General features: G+C 48.3%; 1 protein-coding gene across 2 annotated transcripts in view; it reads left to right on the forward strand.

Annotated features, from left to right (window-relative positions):
- CA5A (carbonic anhydrase 5A) overlaps positions 1-18,780 on the forward strand; it is a 362,632-nt gene that overhangs the window by 250,435 nt on the left and 93,417 nt on the right. For both annotated transcript variants that reach the window (XM_069636155.1, XM_069636148.1), the window contains exons 4-5: positions 8,769-8,864; positions 9,318-9,380. In XM_069636155.1, the coding sequence (XP_069492256.1) occupies positions 8,769-8,864; positions 9,318-9,380 (159 nt within the window). The remainder of the gene's footprint in view (positions 1-8,768; positions 8,865-9,317; positions 9,381-18,780) is intronic.

Below are 18,780 nucleotides of genomic sequence, written 5' to 3' on the forward strand. Positions count from 1 at the left end.
GAAATGCTAAATAATTGTGAGAATCAGAATCACTGCAAAGCAAGTAGAACATGCTCCTACCGCACCGCCTGAAGCCGGTAGGGAAAGGGCTCAAGCAGCCAAACCCTGCGTGCCCTCGAACCCGGGACAAAGGCCAGATTCTCATCGAGAGCTGTTGAGGCTTCGACATGTTGAAGTCATTGAAGATTCCTTTGAGCCATCGAAGTCTGTCACAAAGTCCATGGACAAGTCGACGTCGAAGTAATCCACGCCGTTGACGCCATCGGTGCCATCAACATCGAAGACATTAAAATCAAATTTGGTGATGACTCCATCAGCATTTGGCTCAAAGCCATTGACGCCTTTACCAGTAATTCAAAATCCTTTAAACCGTTGCCTAGAAAGGATTGTTTTTTAAATCTCTCGCGTCCATTTATGAAGACAATGAGCCTTCAGACGACAATGATCCACCTTTTGGATTACAATATGGTACTCCTAATGTTCCTGATAGTTTTATATCGGAGTAATTTAGGTTGCAGGACCTGCGTGAGAATTTACAAACAACCACTGGGGTGGACATCTCACTAGAGTTGGATTTTGGCAAGCCAGAACCAAATGATCAAGCAGATGCATCTTACAGGCATTTAATGACCAGGGTCACTGATTTTATGGGATGGAACAGACTGGCCCTCCCTTTCGAGCAAGATAACCTCAGAGATATCCTAGACATAGGTTCTCAAAGGGATCCAATCCTATCTTTTTCATGTTGCACCTGAATCGAATCCGGAAGTCAATAAAAATGTGACATAAAATATAGGCCGTCAAATAGTGACCCCAGCTCCTTGTCTAAACATCCTACCCCAGAAAGCCTGGTGGTGCAAGCAGCAACTGGTACCTTCAAGTAAACTGTCTATCTGACCATTACACCAGATTGTGATAAGCATATAGATGCCTGGTCAAGGAAAGTCTTTTCTGCCGGGAGCATGGCTCTCAAATTAGCCAACTTTACATGTGCCCTTGTAAAATGTACCTTCACCCTATGGGACCGTGCATCCATGGCGGCTGAACATATTCGCAAAGGTGAAGAAAGAGACGGCTTCTTGGCCATGTAAAAGATGGCAAAGAGGCCATGTGTGAGTCTCTACAGTCGGGTTTGGATTCTGCTGACAGTATCGGCAGAGCCATGGCGGCAAGCACCTTGATACGCAGGTTTGCGTGGTTAAGGAAGTTGGGATTTGCAGTGGACGTGCAGTCTTGACTCCTTAATATGCCTTGTGACGAGTCATCTTTTTAGCAGCAATGCAGGCGAAAGCCTTGAGAAGCTGCAGACCTCAAAAGCCTGTCATGACTTTAACACCTTGTTAACTATGGGTTAGTTCCCTCCTTCTAGACTCAATTCTACCCTCTTGACTTTCACTATCCTTCTATACTTATCTCTCCCATGGTTACATTCTGAATTGCTTTGCTTTCTTACACCCTTTGCTAGCTTCTGAACCCAATTGTAAATGTTCACATCTTGCTGTTTTGTTGCTATTGGTTAAACGTCACATCTTGCTGCTTTTTGCTAACTTGCTCTGCACATTGTTGCCTCCTCTGTAACTTTGTGGCCCAGTGACTTCACTGTTCCTTGCTCCACTCTTACCTGCTTTTCTCACCCCCACCTCCCCTGCTTCTCGCTCCTTTTTCTCGCCACCACGCCCATGCCGCTTTCTGTTTTTCCTATCTTCTCTATCTGATTCTCCATCGACTATCCTTCCCTTTTCACTAAGCCTGGTAGGAAGACGTTCAAAAGGGATATCTTGGCCTCCAACCCGGGTCTCCCTATCGCTGACACCTATTCCAGCACTTCCTCCAGACAGATCCTCACTGACATCCTCTGTCGTTCCTTCACCAGATCTTTGGACTCTTCATATTATCTCTCTGCTCTCTCCTGTCTCCTCCTTTCCCATTAATGGTGGCACCCACTGGGAAGTTCTCATGGCTTCCTTCTTCTCCTCTAAAGTCATCATTAATGTCTACCTTAATGGCACTGTTATGGTCCAAGGGCCTCAAGCCAAACTCCTTCTCTTTGATAGGCGCTTTCCTCGCCTCATTAATTTCCTCTCATCTCCTGCTGTCTCCGCCCACCCCCTCGGCTACCTTGCCATCTCTTCCCTCCTTTTCTGCCCCACCTCGGGCTCCTTATTCACCACCGTAGAGCATACCTCTGATTTGTACCCCTCCCCGGAAGGCCTTTAAGGCTGGTAACCTTCTCCATCTTGCCATTCTCAACTTTTGCTCTGCTGTCAAACACTCCTCTGACAAATGCCGCCTCCTGGAAGAACTTGACCTTGATGTCCTTGGTCTTACCGAGACATGGTTCATGGCCAGCTCTGTCACAAGCTTTGATACTCTCCTCCCTGATGGCTACAAGATCCTCTCCGCACCGAGATCCTCCTGGTCCGGAGGGGATGTAGCCCTGATCTTCCCTGAGTGGATTCCTGACTCTATCATTCCAATGCAGACTTATTCCTCTTTTGAATGCCATGTCTGCAGGCGTTCTCTCTCTCTCCTAGCCACTCTGTTACCGTGGCTACCATCTACCAGCCTTCCGGTCTGATCACCTCATTTCTCTCTGAGTGGGTGGACCTCTCCTTCTCCCTCCTGGCCTCAACCACTCGGCTCTTCCTCCTTGGAGACCTCAATATTCATCTTGACTCTGTTCCTCCTCTTTACTCTTCAGTGACCTCTGTGATTCCCTCTCCCTCTCTATCCTCTCCTCTGGCCAGACTGACTCTGCAGGACACACACTTGATGTCTTCATCTCTGACCTGACCTCCCCCTCTCCATCCCTCTGACCACTCCTCTCTCCTGGAGCGATCATTCCCTCCCCTCCTCTCGTCTCTTCCCCTCAGGCCAAGCCTCCCCCAACACGTGCCACCTACCTTTTCGGATATCCGGCCCATGAAGCGTGTGTCAGTTGAGGCTTTCGCCGCCACCTTCTCCTCCGCCCCCTCCTCCCCCCACCTCTGCCTGACTCACATCCTGACACAGCCCTGTCCATGCTCTACTCTTCTATTTCTGATACTCGTGATACTCTTGCCCCTGTCATGAGGATCCGCTTGAAGCCCAAAGCCAAGTGCAATTCTTGGTATGACCCTGACCTTGCTCCACTTAAACCTAAGTGAGGGTGGCTGAGAGGAAATGGAGGACTTCCGGTTCCTCCTTGGACCAACTGGCCTGTCGCCTGCTCCAAAGGCAATATAGACTTGCTGTCCTCACTAAGAAGAGAGCCCACATCCAAGCCTGTGTCTCTGGGGCTTCTAACAACTCGCCCGAACTCTAAATAACATGGATATCTTAATAAGTTTAACATTTTAATTGCAACTTGGTTGAACTTGAATAGATTTACATGAGCTTGCATTAGGCATCATGTCCAAGTAAACGGGTTATCTATAAAAAAAAAAGTGTAGGCGTTTTCCAATGTTTTAGATTTTTCTTTTGATGTTTTAAATAGCATGTTAGAGCAACAAAAAAATGCTCCTGCTAGAGAGGGAGTGTCTTGTCAAAAGAAATATTGCCTGGAAATTGCGTTGTTTCCCTGTCTGAAAATTTTCAGAATGGAGTCAATACCAGTAGTTATTCCCCTCCCCCTTAAGCACTCCTCTCTTGTGCACCCCCTTCTAAGTGGAGGGCCTCGGGCACCCCCCCTGACAAACTGACCTGCCGCATGTTCCAAAGGCAGTACAGACTTTCGGTCCTCTCTAAGAAAGTGTCTACAAACAAGTCTGCATCTCTACGGCATCTAACAACTCGGCCAAACTTTTCCAAATCTGCAAGGAGCTGGCCAACCCTGCTGCAGTCTCTACCTCTCCTGTCGCCTCCCAGGCCCTTTGCATGGCCCTTACCTCTCACGTCATCTCTAAAACCCAGGATATCCTGCCCCCCCTCTCATCCCCCCTCCACTATCTTCCCCCCTGTGATCTTTGCTCCTCCTTTTCTCCCCTGACAAGGTCTCTATACAAGTCTGATCTATGAAAGTCTCGTCATAACAGGTTCCTCCATGTTCTTCCAATGCCATCAATGACCACATTGACGCCCTTGCTCCAGCCCTGGCTGATTTCTGCAACCTCTCCTTTGCCTCAGGAACCTTCACCTCCCCTCTGAAGCACACTCTTGTGCACCCTCTTCTCAAAAAACCCACAGCCGACCCTTCTTGCCCGGCTATTGCCCAATCTCCATCACTCCCTTTCTGGGCAAACTTCTGGAAAAGCTGGCCATCTCGCAGTTTAGCCTTCACTCTGACTCTGTTGGTTGTCTCCATGACCATCAATCTTCCTTTAGAGCTGCTAGAAGCACGGAAACTGCTCTCCTGAACATCTGTGAAGATCTCTCTCCAACCATGACTCTAACATCCCCTCTGTCTTCCTCCTACTTGACACGTTCAACCATTGCATCCTGTTCAACCGTCTCTGTGACAACCTGTGGATCACTGATCAGGTCCTAGCCTGGCTGACCTCTCTGATCGACCCTCTCAGGGCCAAATTGGACCCTTCCTTTCATCTATCTCTTTCTACCTGCGGTGTTCCCCAGGGGTCTAACCTCTCACCCTGGCTCTTCAACCAATACCTGGCAACTCTTGCCCACCGCATTGCCATTTTCTGCTCCAATTCCCAGTGCTATGCTGACGACACTCGACTCATCTTCATGCTTCCTTCAGCCACCTCCTCTCCTTCTCTCATCTCTGACTGCCTATCTGCCATTTAGGATTGGTGTGCCACCAACAATCTCTGCCTGAATGCCCGCAATACAGAGATCCTCCTCATCGGCACACCTTCACCCTCCTTTCCCCTCACTCCCTGGCAGGCCTCCCTTGGCCCTCCTCCTACCCCCACGTGCGAGGCCAAGTACCGCTGTGTCATCTTTGATTCCACACTTTCCTTCTCTGCCCACTTCTCTGTCTCTAAAGAGGGAAACCTCCTACTGCACCTCCTCAGAGGTACTCTGCCCTTCCTCTCCTTCCCCCAGAAGCTCACTGTCTCCTGAGCCTTGGTTCTCTCTAGGTTGGACTATTGTAACAACCTCTGTCTAAATCTACCTGCCTCTACTCTCCGCCCTTTGCAACTCATCCAGAACAGGACTGTGAGACTTGTCCTTGGCTTCAAGCCCTGGGATCGTATCTATCCAGCCCTAAAATCTTTCCATTGGCTACCAGTGGATGCAAGGATTAAATTCATTCCTACCCCCGCTTTCATTATACTATTAAATTCAAAACCCATTGCATTGTTCACAAGGCTCTCTGGGGCCTGGGTCCAAAGTACCTTCCCTCTTGAGCTCTTCGCTCCTCTACCTCTAACTCCCTAAGGGTCAGTCGTTTTTCAAAGAAACAAGCTGGGGTAGATCTGTCTTCTGCTGGGGCCTCCCTCTGGAACAGCCTCCCTGCCACTCTGAAACTCGGAGAACCATCTCCGGTTCCGGAAACACCTCAAGACCTTCCTCTTCGCTTCTGCCTTCGCCCCTCCTGCCCCCTGCTGATCTGTTCTCTCTCGGCACCGTGCACCTGGCCTACCCTCTGACTTCCAGGCCCAGATACCTGCTCACTCTTCCACCCACCTGCACTGCATCCTGTCAATAACTTGCACAGGGGTCTGTATCTATAACCTTGTAGTACCATTCCCCCCTTGCACTTACCAGACACACCTCGTCTGTTGCCTTAACTCCAGCACTAGCCACTTGCTGGCTGCACTGCCATGGTTTGTTGCTTTTTATTATTTATTTACTTATTATGTATCTGTTTTTCCTTTGCTCAGCACTTTCCACTTCTCCCCCCCCCTATCCATGCACTTGTCCCCTTCCCTCTCCCATGCACTTGTGTGTTCTCAATGTCACTGGGCCTAGTAAGATTGTTGTTTTTGTTCTCCCTTGTAGCGCGCTGAAACACTTGTGTACGAGCGCGATACAAATAAAATATCAATATCAAAAGACCAATGCTAGTGACTGATTATTGTATATAATATACAGTGGGCACAGTTGAAAGCTGTATCCTCTGGTAAAGGCCAACCTCAATGGCTGGTAGCCTGTTAGTGTTTTGAAATATTCTGGGTGACGGTTGAGACCACTGTCCATAACTGAAGGCCATGACTAGTACCCATTCATGTGTTCAAATATATTTGGCCATGTACATTGACCATGGCTGAAGGCCTTGCTTAATGCCAATTACTGTTGTAATGTAATTAGTGATGTCATCAGTGAAGTGATCTGTGATGTCATCATTGTGGTCAAGTTAAGGTGGCTTTAGCTGAATGTCAGGGTGTGTGTGTGTGTGTCTAGTAGCGTTTTTGATTTGAGTGTTTCTATTTTTAGTTTAATTAAAGTATCCTATTTTTATAGACCCTTGATTATACAATTGTTCTGACTAATTCTGTGATAGCTAATATCCCTCCTGAATAATTTACCCTGCCCTCAGCCAATGCTACCTTAACGAGGCGATGGATTTCGACCTGCAGGCTGTGCCGGTTTCACCTTTATGATTGGAATCGCTGATGGTTTAGTAGGAGTGTAGAACTGAGTAAAAGTGTTATTCATTACTTATCCCTGTACGTCTATAGAGCAGTAGTAATTTTATCACATATCCGTGCCTGCTTTCAGACTCTAAGAATGTTGGAGGCATAGGTAATCCTTGAATATAAGCAGTTGTGTATTATTTTGATGGTGTCCTTCATTGTGGTTTTACGGACAGTATGCCCATGAAGACAGTATTCACTAGTTTATTTCTTAATGGTCCGTTTTGATGATTTTTGTAGCTGGTACTTTGGCAAAAGTCATGGTGGAACTTGACATCGTTGCTGACAAAGGTTAATGGCTCATTCCAGAATTATAGATTTACCCACTGTTGAGCAGAGGTAGATGATGTGTAGAGCGTGGGAGAAGATGTTGAATAGCCTGTGGTTTGTGCTCTTGGTGAGTTTAGCGAGATGATCACTATATAGTACAGATGATTACTTCAGGTATCCAACTCCTTTGATTTTTCTGTTTGAGAGAGTCCTCAAACCAGAAGCCGGATCTTGCAGTATATGAGAATAAATTAAAGTAACTGAGCAATAAGGGCAGTTGTGCCCCGAGTATGCATGAGGTTGTGACCTCCGTACAAGCAAGTGTTAACTTTTCCTCTCAATTGTTGCGTGCAGGTCATATCTCTGGAAGGATAGTGAAAACGAAGAAGGTTCAGAGTCTAGGCGCAAAAGCAAGTTGTATAAACCCTATGTCGTAAGAAAGACAGAAGAAAATTATCAATCGTATCATGTTTATTGAACATGAGCTAATTTGCTGATTCACAGGTTCTTGCGTTTTGAACTAGTTTAACATTATTTGCATCTCATCAGAACTCTTGACAGCTCCGCGCTTTGTTAATGTGGTCATCTCCCGTACTTCTGTGTACACATAGTTCTGAATGGTTGTACAGACTCCGAATTGATATTTCGAAGTACACAGCCTTGCCACTGAGTCATTTCTTTTATTCATCTTTCTTTCCTTAGTCAGAAAACATGAAGAGCACAAAATATATGCAGTGAATCAAGGCATGAACAAAAGGGACACCTTTTGCAGGCTCTCTCCTTCTTACCAGATACAATACATTGTTTGTTTAACTGACTATTGCAGAAGGCACTAATGTGCCACAGTGACTTATTGTATTCCTGCACCCTTACTTAGTTCTCCTCTTTACAGTGACTCTCACCACAAAAGCAAAATTATGTGCTTTGTATAAGCTTGCTTTTTTTCTGTGTCATACGTTTTTTCTGTATTTTTTCTAAATTTCTTTGGATTACCCGAACTTTCCTAGGTGACTAGGAATCCATTCTTCAAGAAATGTCCTGCCATAGGGAAAAGTTGGAAGTTTCAGATGGAGTCAGTTTGTGGTTTGTCTGCCATTTGACCTTCTTGTATTCAGTTACTTTTCAAAATGTTACCGTATTACAGATGTATTCTGTTATACGTGATTGCTGACAGCAAAGAACGGTCATTTGGTACACTGAAGTTTTGCGCAGTTGCCTAAATGGCCTATAACTTGCAAGAACTTTACTTTTCCCCCCACATACATACCGGCTCATGTTCTGAGTACACCTTTTGTTATGTTATGTTGGCTCTTATTTTTAAAGCGCACCATCGCCAGCAAGGCATTATGGTGCATAAGGAAGCTAGAAGAGGTAGGTTTTCAATGATCAACGAAATGTAAGGTGCGCTTTGATAGTTCTCAAAGTGAGAGGGATGGAGTTCCAGAGCTGGGCTTCAACCTCTGAAAAAGAGCTTCCGGCAATACGGAAGGCCTTAAAACAAGGCAGAAATCAAGTGAGCATCAGCTGAACGAAGCGCCCAGAGCGGACCATACGGTCGAATTTATTTTTACCTGTAGATATTCTGCGCCATCGCCATTAAAACCATGTTCGACCAAGCAGAGTAGAAAACCTTAGGTTGGATCCCTTTGTAAATGCATTAAGCACTTGCTAAGGACAGTTGCATCTTTTTCTCAAACTGAGGAACCATAGAGTAGTGTAGCGTTTGACCAGTTTGAAGTAGAGGCGCTTCAGACCATTCGAGTTTAAAAAATAGAATGTGAGATGTACAAGTTTATGAAGTGAAATTTGTTTGGAATATCTTCTTGAAAGAGGTTTAATGAAGCAATTGTGGATTATTTAAGTGATGGTATAATTAATTAAATGATATGTTCAAAATAGCTGTACTTTTGACTGTTTCTTAATAATAAAGCACTTGTGTTTCGCTTCATTAATGATTCTAAATTGTTTCAATTTCAGCTTCATTTAGTGCACTGGAACTCTTGCAAATACACCAGCTTTGAAGATGCGATTATGGAGGCAAACGGTTTAGCTGTAATTGCAGTGTTTTTAAAGGTATATTTTTCGATACATCTACAGTTGCTCATGACAAGGTTACACTCGAAGCACCTTTTTTTCAAGCTTATTTATTAAAAAGCTTGATGAAATGACACACTTGTTCCTATATATGTGGAAAATATGTTCAGGTGTTCAGTTTGTTTTCGTGTTATTTCCTTGAAATCATACAATGTGCCCTTGATGAGTAATATATGGTTTGCAACAAAAGCCCTTCAAATTGTGATTTGCCTTTTTTATTTTTTTATTCTTTTTTTTAAGAGAAAACGTTTGCTTTTCTTTCGTTGCCAGGTTTATTTTTTTACTTGCTTTCTTAAAACATCACAAGCGAATTTTAAGGCTTCCACTAGTAAACTGTTTGAATGCGTAATATATTAAAATGTGAATGAAGCCTGTTATGAAACATGTAATGTGGTGAAAGTTTTTTTCTTATTGATCTTTCGTTTTCTGCAGATAGGGAAGCATCACCAAGGGCTCCAACAGCTGATAGATGCATTACCTCTGGTGAAACACAAGGTAAACCCGAACTCTAGCACTTGGGGCGCTTCTCTTTTGCACTGTATTATTGAAATGCCCACTAAGTTTATGTTGGCCAGTGTGTAATTCCTTCTGAAAGTTGTTTTCATGTACGTTTTGGCCTTAACCCTCATTTTGTTTTTTTGTACTATGATTCTTTGCGTGCTATGCTGTAACATTTGCAGCCTTTTATCACGGATAAGGAAGGCTTCTGCAGACAAGGGGAGGAAGCCTACAAAGATGTACCTTCTGCACGATTTCTGTAGTGTGGAGAAGTGCAGAACTTCAATCGGTTTTAACCATTATTCTGCCAAAAAAAGGATTCTCCTCTGTGTTGGCCGATTTCATGGTTCATTTCCAGAGGATGAACAAGTGGTCAAAACTAGGCATGTTTTTTTCTTATGCGAACTAACTAATAATCTCTGCTCAAGTTACAATCCTTGGAAAGCCCTGTCTACGACAGACATCCCCCCGCCCAACAATCTTTTTTGGCCCCAGGTGGGTAAACTCTGATAATCATCATGGGCACTGGCAGGTGCCCAGGAAACCCGCGCTGCACTTTCCAACAGGTGTAGGCATTTTGCTCTTCACTTGTTTTAGGGGAGTGTTGGAATAAAATGAAAGATGTGAATCCCTATGAAAGCTCCTTTTGTGATGCATGGTTCACATTACTCCATTTGGTTAAATATGTTGACTCTAGTGCATATAGCTCCTCCGATATTGAGAATGTTTGTTGTGATCTCCTACAGTGATGTAGAAGACATTGCATTCTATCACTGACAACAAATAATCCACTGTTCGACTCACCCCTTCCCTGGCTTCTTCTCCCCTCTGTTTCTCCTCCCCACTTTCTTCTCTCCTCTTCTCCAAAAGCCCTTTGAAGTGGCCCTGAAACCCACATGCACAGATTGCAGGGCTTGCCGTACACAAAGCCATGTTGAAACTACAGGTCTCTTGAGCAACTTTTGGCTTACTGCACAAAAACCCAGACTCATTTAAAAGTGGAAAAGGTCGCTTTAATGTGACAGGCCAAAGCTTACAATAAAATGCTTACCTGGCTCCATGGCCTTACAGACTAACGAAATATTTAAACAATCAATTAACTAATTACACCTTTCCATTTCCCCAACAATTAAATAATTAAAGCCATTTCCTCCCTACCTGTACCTTGGACCCTACCATCTCCTTACCCTTTTTCCAGGCGTCCCGCTTTCTCCCTGGGGCCATGCCCCTCCATGCTCAATACCTGTTCCCCCTGGGTGGCCCGCTTGTGCAAACAGCACCACCCCATCCTTTCCCGTGTCATTCCCCCATTGTGCTTCCCTCCCCCCACAAGGGGGCCATGCCCCCGGAGCCTAGACCCACTTCAATACCCCACATACTCCCCTCTACACCAATCTCCTCCTTCCTATGACCTGCAGCCAGTCTGACCTGCCACATCAGCAACAGAAATGTTTACATCACAACTTCACTAATGCCCCGACCTGTCACACAAAACTACCAGGCAATCGCCCCCATTACCTACACCAAAAAACCACCTAACAACTTGCCCTGGGACGTAAAAAACAAAACCCCGTCCATACCAATATACGATGGTCCTCCCTCCCGCCCCCCCCTCAATAAACCAGCCCCCAGGCCTAAACCAAAATGAAGGGGTGGGAGGGCGGGACAATCGCCAAGTCCAACCGTCACCTGCCTCCCGAACCTTACCTGGCCCCTTAAATACCCCAGGAGGCGCTCTGCCCCCACGGCCACTCGCTGGCCGTGTGCCGCGCCAAAAACTTCCCCGGGGGGAAACGCTTCGCGTTCCCCCCAGGGCCCCCCTCTTGGCTTACTGCACAAAAACCCAGATTCATTTAAAAGTGGAAAAGGTCGCTTTAATGTGACAGGCCAAAGTTTACAATAAAATGCTTACCTGGCTCCATGGCCTTACAGACTAACAAAATATTTAAACAACCAATTAACTAATTACACCTTTCCATTTCCCCAACAATTAAATAATTAAAGCCATTTCCTCCCTACCTGTCCCTTGCACCCTACCATCTCCTTACCTCTTTTCCAGGCGTCCCGCTTTCTCCCTGGGGCCATGCCCCTCCAGGCTCAATACCTGTTCCCCCGGGGTGGCCCGCTTGTGCCAACAGCACCACCCCATCCTTTCCCGTGTCATTCCCCCATTGTGCTTCCCCCCCCCCCACATCAAAAGGGGCCATGCCCCCGGCACCAGAAAAACCCTCCCCCGAGGTGTTCTTTCTTCCCCACCCCACCCAACAACATTCCTTTACTTCCAACTCTTTAACCAATCTCCCAGCCAAGAGCACAGGTCCGCCAAATAGTGGTTGTTCCCATAAACCGACAAGTGCACCCCATCCTCCCTAAAAATCATAAATCCCTCATACACTATTTCCTTATGCTCCATCACCTGCACCGCCACGGAGGCACAAAACTTTACCATTTCTCTGTTAATTCCCTTTCTAACCCTCTCTATCGCTCCCTCGCTCCTCGCCTCCTTCCACACTCTGCGCGGCAACAACTTAGTCCACAACACCTTTGCTCGAGGCCACATTTCCCGCACCCAAACTAAATCCCTTTTCATTTTCCTTAGCAGGGCCACCCCCGTATCCCTAACCAGGTCTTTCTCCCCAGCGTGAATAATCAACACCTCAGGCGCCCCGTAGCGTTCCCGCATCCCCGCCAGCAAATGCAGCAACTGGTCCCAGCGCAGGCCCCCTAACCCTTGCCATCTTACCACCACATCCTTATAGCTACACCCCAGCTGCCTGCCCATAACCCTTCTCTCCGCTTCCTTCCCCGCCCATTTAACAATTGAATGGCCGACAATCCACACTTGCGCCAACTCCCCCTCCTTTCGCACAGCATCTGAAAAAGAAATTACAAAATTACCAACACAATACATACAACCCCCATGCTGTTGTCAGCCCACTTTTACCCCATCCTTAAAATTCCCCTTTATGAAAATTCCCTGACATACCCCTTGTATCTCCCAGACCTCCAACGCCCCAAACTTGTCACCTTAACCTCCGTGAAACCCAACCTATTACCCTCTGATGCTGCGCCCATCCTGAATGAATGTATACCAAAATCCTCGCCGTTTTCTCCTACCTCCCGCAGAGCCTTCTGCAATACCCCCAAAACTTGTGCCGCTGAAACCGGCGACCCATCCTCATGTTTAAACACCAACCCTGACTTCCCCCTACACCGCTCCTTCCACAGCCTGCCTGCCCGCACTGGGCATAAATCCTTGCTCCCCAGCCCCAACAAAACCCAGGAACCCTTCCCCTTCTGATCCGTTTTAGACTTATTAATCCTGATGTCCAAACCCCATTCTGTAACTTGCACATCCTCCCACTGCAAACCCCCAGACCCCCCCTTTTCCCCCCACCAGCTCCGAAACCCGAAAAGCCCCGAAAAACCACCATGTAAAACAGGTCGCAAACAGCTCCCCCTCCCATAGCGACCAGCAAACTCCCCCTACTACCTTAACCAACCTTTGCAGCAACTCCGCCGATATTGGCCTCCTCCTGTCCTTGTCCCTCTTACTCTCTCTTGCCCATCCTTCCAACATCCTACTCGCCATTTCCCCCCCACTCGGCTGGAAACCCCAAAACCATTTCCCGTAAAAAGCAATTCCTGCTAACTTCCCCGCTATAGTTGCTCTTGACCAGCCCCTGTCCATGCACCTCAGGAGGAAATTCATGACATCATCCCTCCTCCTCTCTTCCGCATCCCATCTGCCCTAGGAACTACGTCCCCCCCCCCCCCAATGAAATCCTCCCAGGCCCTCCTGTAAGACTCCCTAGACGCCCCGGCCAATGAACCCTCCACCAAAGCAAGCGCTCTCAGCTTCCTATCTTCCACAGCTCCTCCGGAATCTGCTGCCCCTCCTGATCCACATCTGGAGCCAATCCACGAAATCTCTGCCATTGAAAACGAGATAATGCATCAGCGATGCCATTATCCTTCCCTGGCACATGTGTTGCCTTAAACACCACATTCAATTCCATGCAACGCAGCACAAACTCCCTCATGAGTCTTGCCACCCTCTGATCCCTCGCTGATTGCCCGTTTACCACATGGACCACGCATTCATTGTCCACATTGAAATTCACTTTCCTATCCTGCAAATCCCTCACCCACAACTCCAATGCCACCAGTAATGGGAAAAATTCCAGGAATGCTATACTCCTTCCCTCCTTCAACCACCGATCAGGCCATTTCTCCGCACACCATTTTCCCCTCCCAAAATATTCAGAAACCCCCTGCTCCTGCTGCGTCCGAGAATATCTGCACTTCCCATGTCACCGGGTCCCCCTGCAACCACATCGACACCCCATTAAACTTCTCCAAAAAACACAGCCAAATTCTGCAGTCCTCCCTCACTGACCCCGATACTCTTATCCGGTGATGCAGGCACTTTGCTCCTGCCATAGCCCTCGCCATGTTCCTACAAAACGTCCGCCCTGGGGCCACCACCTTGGATGCGAAATTCAGCTGCCCCACCAATCTCTGCATGTCCACCAGTGTCATTTTCTTGGCCCCCACCGCCCTTTCCAGCAACACCACCAGTTTGCTCACCTTGTCGTGCGGCAAGCGTGAGGTCATAGCCACTGAGTATAGTTCAATTCCCAGAAATGTCAACACCACTGCAGACCCTTCCGTTTTGTCTTCCGCTAACGGCACACCCAACTCCTCCATTAGCTCCTGAAACAACTTCAGCATTCCCCCTCACTATCTGCCCCGCTAATAAACAGAAAATCATCCAAGTAGTGAGGCACCCTCTCCCAACCCGAGTTAAATGAGAAAACCCACTGTAGGAAAGGGCTGAATCGCTCAAACAGCGCACAGGAAATTGCGCACCCCATTGGCAAGGCTTTGTCTATGTATATGCGGTCCTCAAACAGCAAACCTAACAACCAAAAATCCTCCGGGTGCACCGGCAATAACCTGAACGCCGCCTTGATGTCACACTTGGCCATGAAGGCCCCTCGCCCTACCTTCCTTATCAGCTCCACTGCCTGGTCAACACTTGCATATACAAACCCACTCTTCCGAGGCAATTAAATAATTCACTGACATGCCCTTCCGGCCAAGACAAATGGTGTATTAAACGAAACTCCCCCGGAGCTTTTTTGGGCACCACCCCCAGTGGGGATATAACCAAGTCACCCGGCAGGTCATGAAATGGGCCTACGATCCTTCCCGCCGCTATTTCCTTGCTCAATTTTTGCCTTACCACTTCAACATTTTCTTTGGCTGACTTCAGATTTTCAGCCCACCGGCGCATCCTTGGGCCCTGGTAACCCAATCTAAAACCCTCACTAAACCCCTCACTCAAAATCTTCGCCCCTTCCCTGTCTGGATAGAATTGCAACCATTTCTGCAGAACCCCCACTTTAATTGGCGTAAAAGCTTTTCCCCACAACCCCTCTGCCCGAACCTCTCCCCCTCCCCCTGTCGCCCTGTTGGAAACATTGAGTGAGAGGGTGTTTTCCTCCACACTTGCTACACTCATGCCTGAACCTACACAGGGTCCTTGTGCAGCCATCCTTATTAAACGCCCAACATGCTGCTGAGGACTGCCCCCTCCCCCCGCCCCTTCATGGGCGGGGCGACCAAGAAAGGGCCGGAAGGGCACCGGCAGCCCACTTGCAGTGTGTAATGTCGGGGCAGGCCTCGTTGGGGCCATCCATTGCAGCCAAAGATCCATATCGATCTCCCCCCAGACCGCCTGACTGTCCTCCGCCATCCTCGCTCTGAATTCCTCAGTATACCTTACCCTGGCAAATCCCCCGAAACGCGTGAAAGCCTTCCTAATTACGTCCATATATTTAAGTAGGCCCACACACCTCTCAGGAAATTTTTCACAATAAACACTGGCATAAATGATAAATGCCGACGTCCATTTCTCAATGGTCACCGGTACCCTTGGTCGCGCAGCCAGTTCCCTCTCCTCTTCTTTAGACCCCTCCTTAGCTCTCACTTCCCTATGGAGCAATTTAAAAATGTCTCCAAATTCCCCGCCTGAATCTTCTCCCTGGTCGCCGCCATCAAGTGCGCCCCCAACGGTTTTGTTATCCCCATGTATGCCAGTTTTTTCTCCTTTCCTTTCCCTTCAACCTCCTTTTCTTTTCCCCCTTGCACCTCGAGCCCCAATGGCTCCACCACCTTGTCCGTTTGAATCTCCACTGAGCAAATGCTCTTCTCAACCCCCAAGGCTCAAATGGCCTGCACACCAACTTCCTTCCTTACTCCTTGCAATCCAGACCCCTCATTTCCCGTCCCCCTTCTTGTGATCCCTCTCTGCCATGCAGAAGACCATTCCCTTTCCCGCTCATCTCTTTCCACACCGGCCGTCTGCGGTCTGGCGTCCACACCAATGCTCCTCATCTCTTTTCTTAGAGGGCTCCTACTGCGGGGACAAAACATGTCAGCAGACTCACCCAGCCAACAGTTCCCCCGCCCTCCTACTCCCCTGCACCTGCCTTTCCAGATCCCACCCCCAATATCTTCTCTCCTCCCCCTTTCCCCCTACCTCCCTATAACCTTCCCCCTCCCACTGCCCCACATAATCCTCAAAACCAACTTCATCACCCGTCCAATACCATTGTGGCTGTGAGCTCGTGCCCCAGACGAGTTGATCTCCTTCCTGCAAGCCCGGGGTGTCTACCCCGCCACTCCTTTGACGTCTTCTTGGCGGGGCTGTGGAAACCCCTGCCTGGTCCTCTTCACTCGGGCGAGGCGCTCCGACCTCCGCCCTGGGGTCCTCATTGCTAGGGGCCGTGCTGAACCCTCTAGGCTCTCCGTACGCTGACCGAGGAGGGGCCGTTCCCAAACCCTCTACCCCCACCTGACCAGCGGGGGCTGAGCAGCGCCCTCCACCCTCACTCCTCCTAACCGGGGGGGCCGTTCCGCACCCCACCCTATCCACCTTAATTGATGGGGACCTCTCCCTCCATCTTCCACCCGCACTCTTACGCAGGTATTTCCACCCTCTTCCCCGCTGCCTTTGCACCCCCTTCTGTGCCCCATCCCTAGCACCGCCGTTATTCCCTCGAGCCCCCTCCCTCTGAGCACTCCCTGCTTCCTTAGTGCTATCCTTCATTCCCTCCCCACATGGCTGCCCACCCAAAATAATCTCTTCCCCGGACGCCCTCCTGTCTATCTCCCTCCTCATCTTCCTGCCCCTGGATTCCCACACCTCCCCTCTCCCCGCCACGGGGGTGCAAGCCACCACTGCCGCGAGAGCCCCATCGGCTGCCGCTCTGCGCTGCGGCCTACCCCCACTTGTCTCCCCCTCACCCGTGACCACCCCCACCGCCCCCTCCAGCTGGGCCCTAGATGCCCTGCTAATTATTGCCAGGGCCTCCCGCAGTGCCCTGGCATCGACCAATCCCTCCTTGCCAGCTCCCTGGCCCACCATTGTGCCCAACAATCTAGTTGTGCACCAGGGGTATTCCCAGTCAGGCTAGCTAACTAAGCCCCCGAGCCAAGACCTACCCGTGGACCTATACCAAAAATGCCCACACTGCTAACTTTGCACAGCGTAAAATTAAACAATAATAACCCCTTGGTACTATGAAATCCAGACAGAAAATGTATTTCCCTAATTATGTATCTATTTATTTTTTATTTTTATTTTATTTTTTGACGTATTTATTTATTATAATTATATAATTTTGTTTTTATTTTTTTATTTTAGAACCCTAATAAAATGTTTTTTACCCTTGTAACCACCCCCACCCTTCCACCTTGATAAACTCCCCAACAAAAGAGCCCAGAACCAACAGCACGGGCACCAACTAGTGCTGTAGAAATGTCCAGGCACACTGCCACCTGGTGGTGCTCAAGCAGCACCGCATGCTTCCCAGTAAAACAAACACTGCCCCTTTAACGGAGCTGCACTGCCCCCTTTCTGAACGGCGCTGACGCCGCGCCCACACTCGACGCCGAAGCCGTGAGACACACAACGGAGCTGTGGGGGGAAAAAGATGCTAACTCGCGCTCAATCCCTCCCCTGACCCCCCCACCCTGCCGACACCAACGGAGAACGCGAGACACGCCGACACTCCTTAACGGCACACCCGGAGCCCTACAGCCCCCCGACCTCCTGCAATGCCCCTGCGATGTAACCCGGAGATACGGGGACCCACGGTAAGAAGCGAGGGGTGTCTTATCTACGGCACCCCTCCTATAAATGTGCACACACAACTACACTATACCTCCTTTTTTTTTTTTTAAACACCTAACCGCCCGCTCTTCCCACACTCCCCTACCTCACCTTACTATTTTGCCCGCCTGAAGGCCCAGCTACTACCAGGGAAGGCTCGGGAACAGGCAACAGGACTTGACAATCGCCAAGTCCAACCGTCACCTGCCTCCCGAACCTTCCCTGGCCCCTTAAATACCCCAGGAGGCGCTCTGCCCCCACGGCCACTCGCTGGCCGTGTGCTGCGCCAATAACTTCCCCGGGGGGGAAACGCTTTGCGTTCCCCCCGGGATCCCCCTTCTCACTTGCAGAAATCGAAAAACAGCTTCTTGGAAATTGGACCACACTTACTACAATCTTTGTTTTCATATTGATCCAAGAGCTGTTTCTTAAGTTGTTCAGTGTATCCTAAAAGAGTTCAGATGCCCTCCTTTGTACCGAAGCTTACACCACTGTAGTCTGATCTGGTGCATTTGTATAAGGCACTCTTTCCTGGATGATCTATTTACTGTTTTTCCAATTGTGTCCTGATTGAAGAAGAAAAGATAACTATTACCGTAACAGTGGTTCTCCAGCATCAGTAGTTTCTATAGATTGTTTCCTACATGCCCTACCTCTCTCCCCTCCCTTGTTTTCTTATGTCATTGAGGATTTCTATCTGTGCCAATGACTTAATGCCTTCCATCTAAGGGAAAGTGGGTGGCTTTGAGTGAAGAGCTTAACATCAAGAGCTGCCTCTGAAACCGCTTGAATGTGAGTAGTGAGGGATTCAGCTTCAGCTCATATGGCTAGTGATGAAGCTTTTAAAATCTTCCAAATTCTGTGTGCCTATGAAATCTAAACCCTGCCAGCTAGACGAGGATGAGAAAGATGGCATGGCCCAAACTGAAAGGTTTCATTGACATTTTAGTGCCAGAGCTTTGGGAGGGATCTTTCAGCAGGTTAAATTACATTACCCCAAAAAACAGATCTGAACAAGCAAAAGGGTTTATGAATTCAGTATTTACAAGTGTGGTTCCCTCTCGTGAGTAGTTCTTTGGGTGCAGCCTTGGGAGCAGGAAGTCCTAATGGATTTTCTAGCTTTCAAAATGGGATGATATAATCTTAACAGGAGAGGGTGGGGCAAAGTAATGATTTGCCCAACCTGGTGTCCATGGCTTTCCCAGGTGGTTGTAG

This window comes from Ambystoma mexicanum, chromosome 1q (genome assembly GCF_040938575.1).
Source record: "Ambystoma mexicanum isolate Mex_15411 chromosome 1q, UKY_AmexF1_1, whole genome shotgun sequence".
Classification (NCBI taxonomy): domain Eukaryota; kingdom Metazoa; phylum Chordata; class Amphibia; order Caudata; family Ambystomatidae; genus Ambystoma; species Ambystoma mexicanum.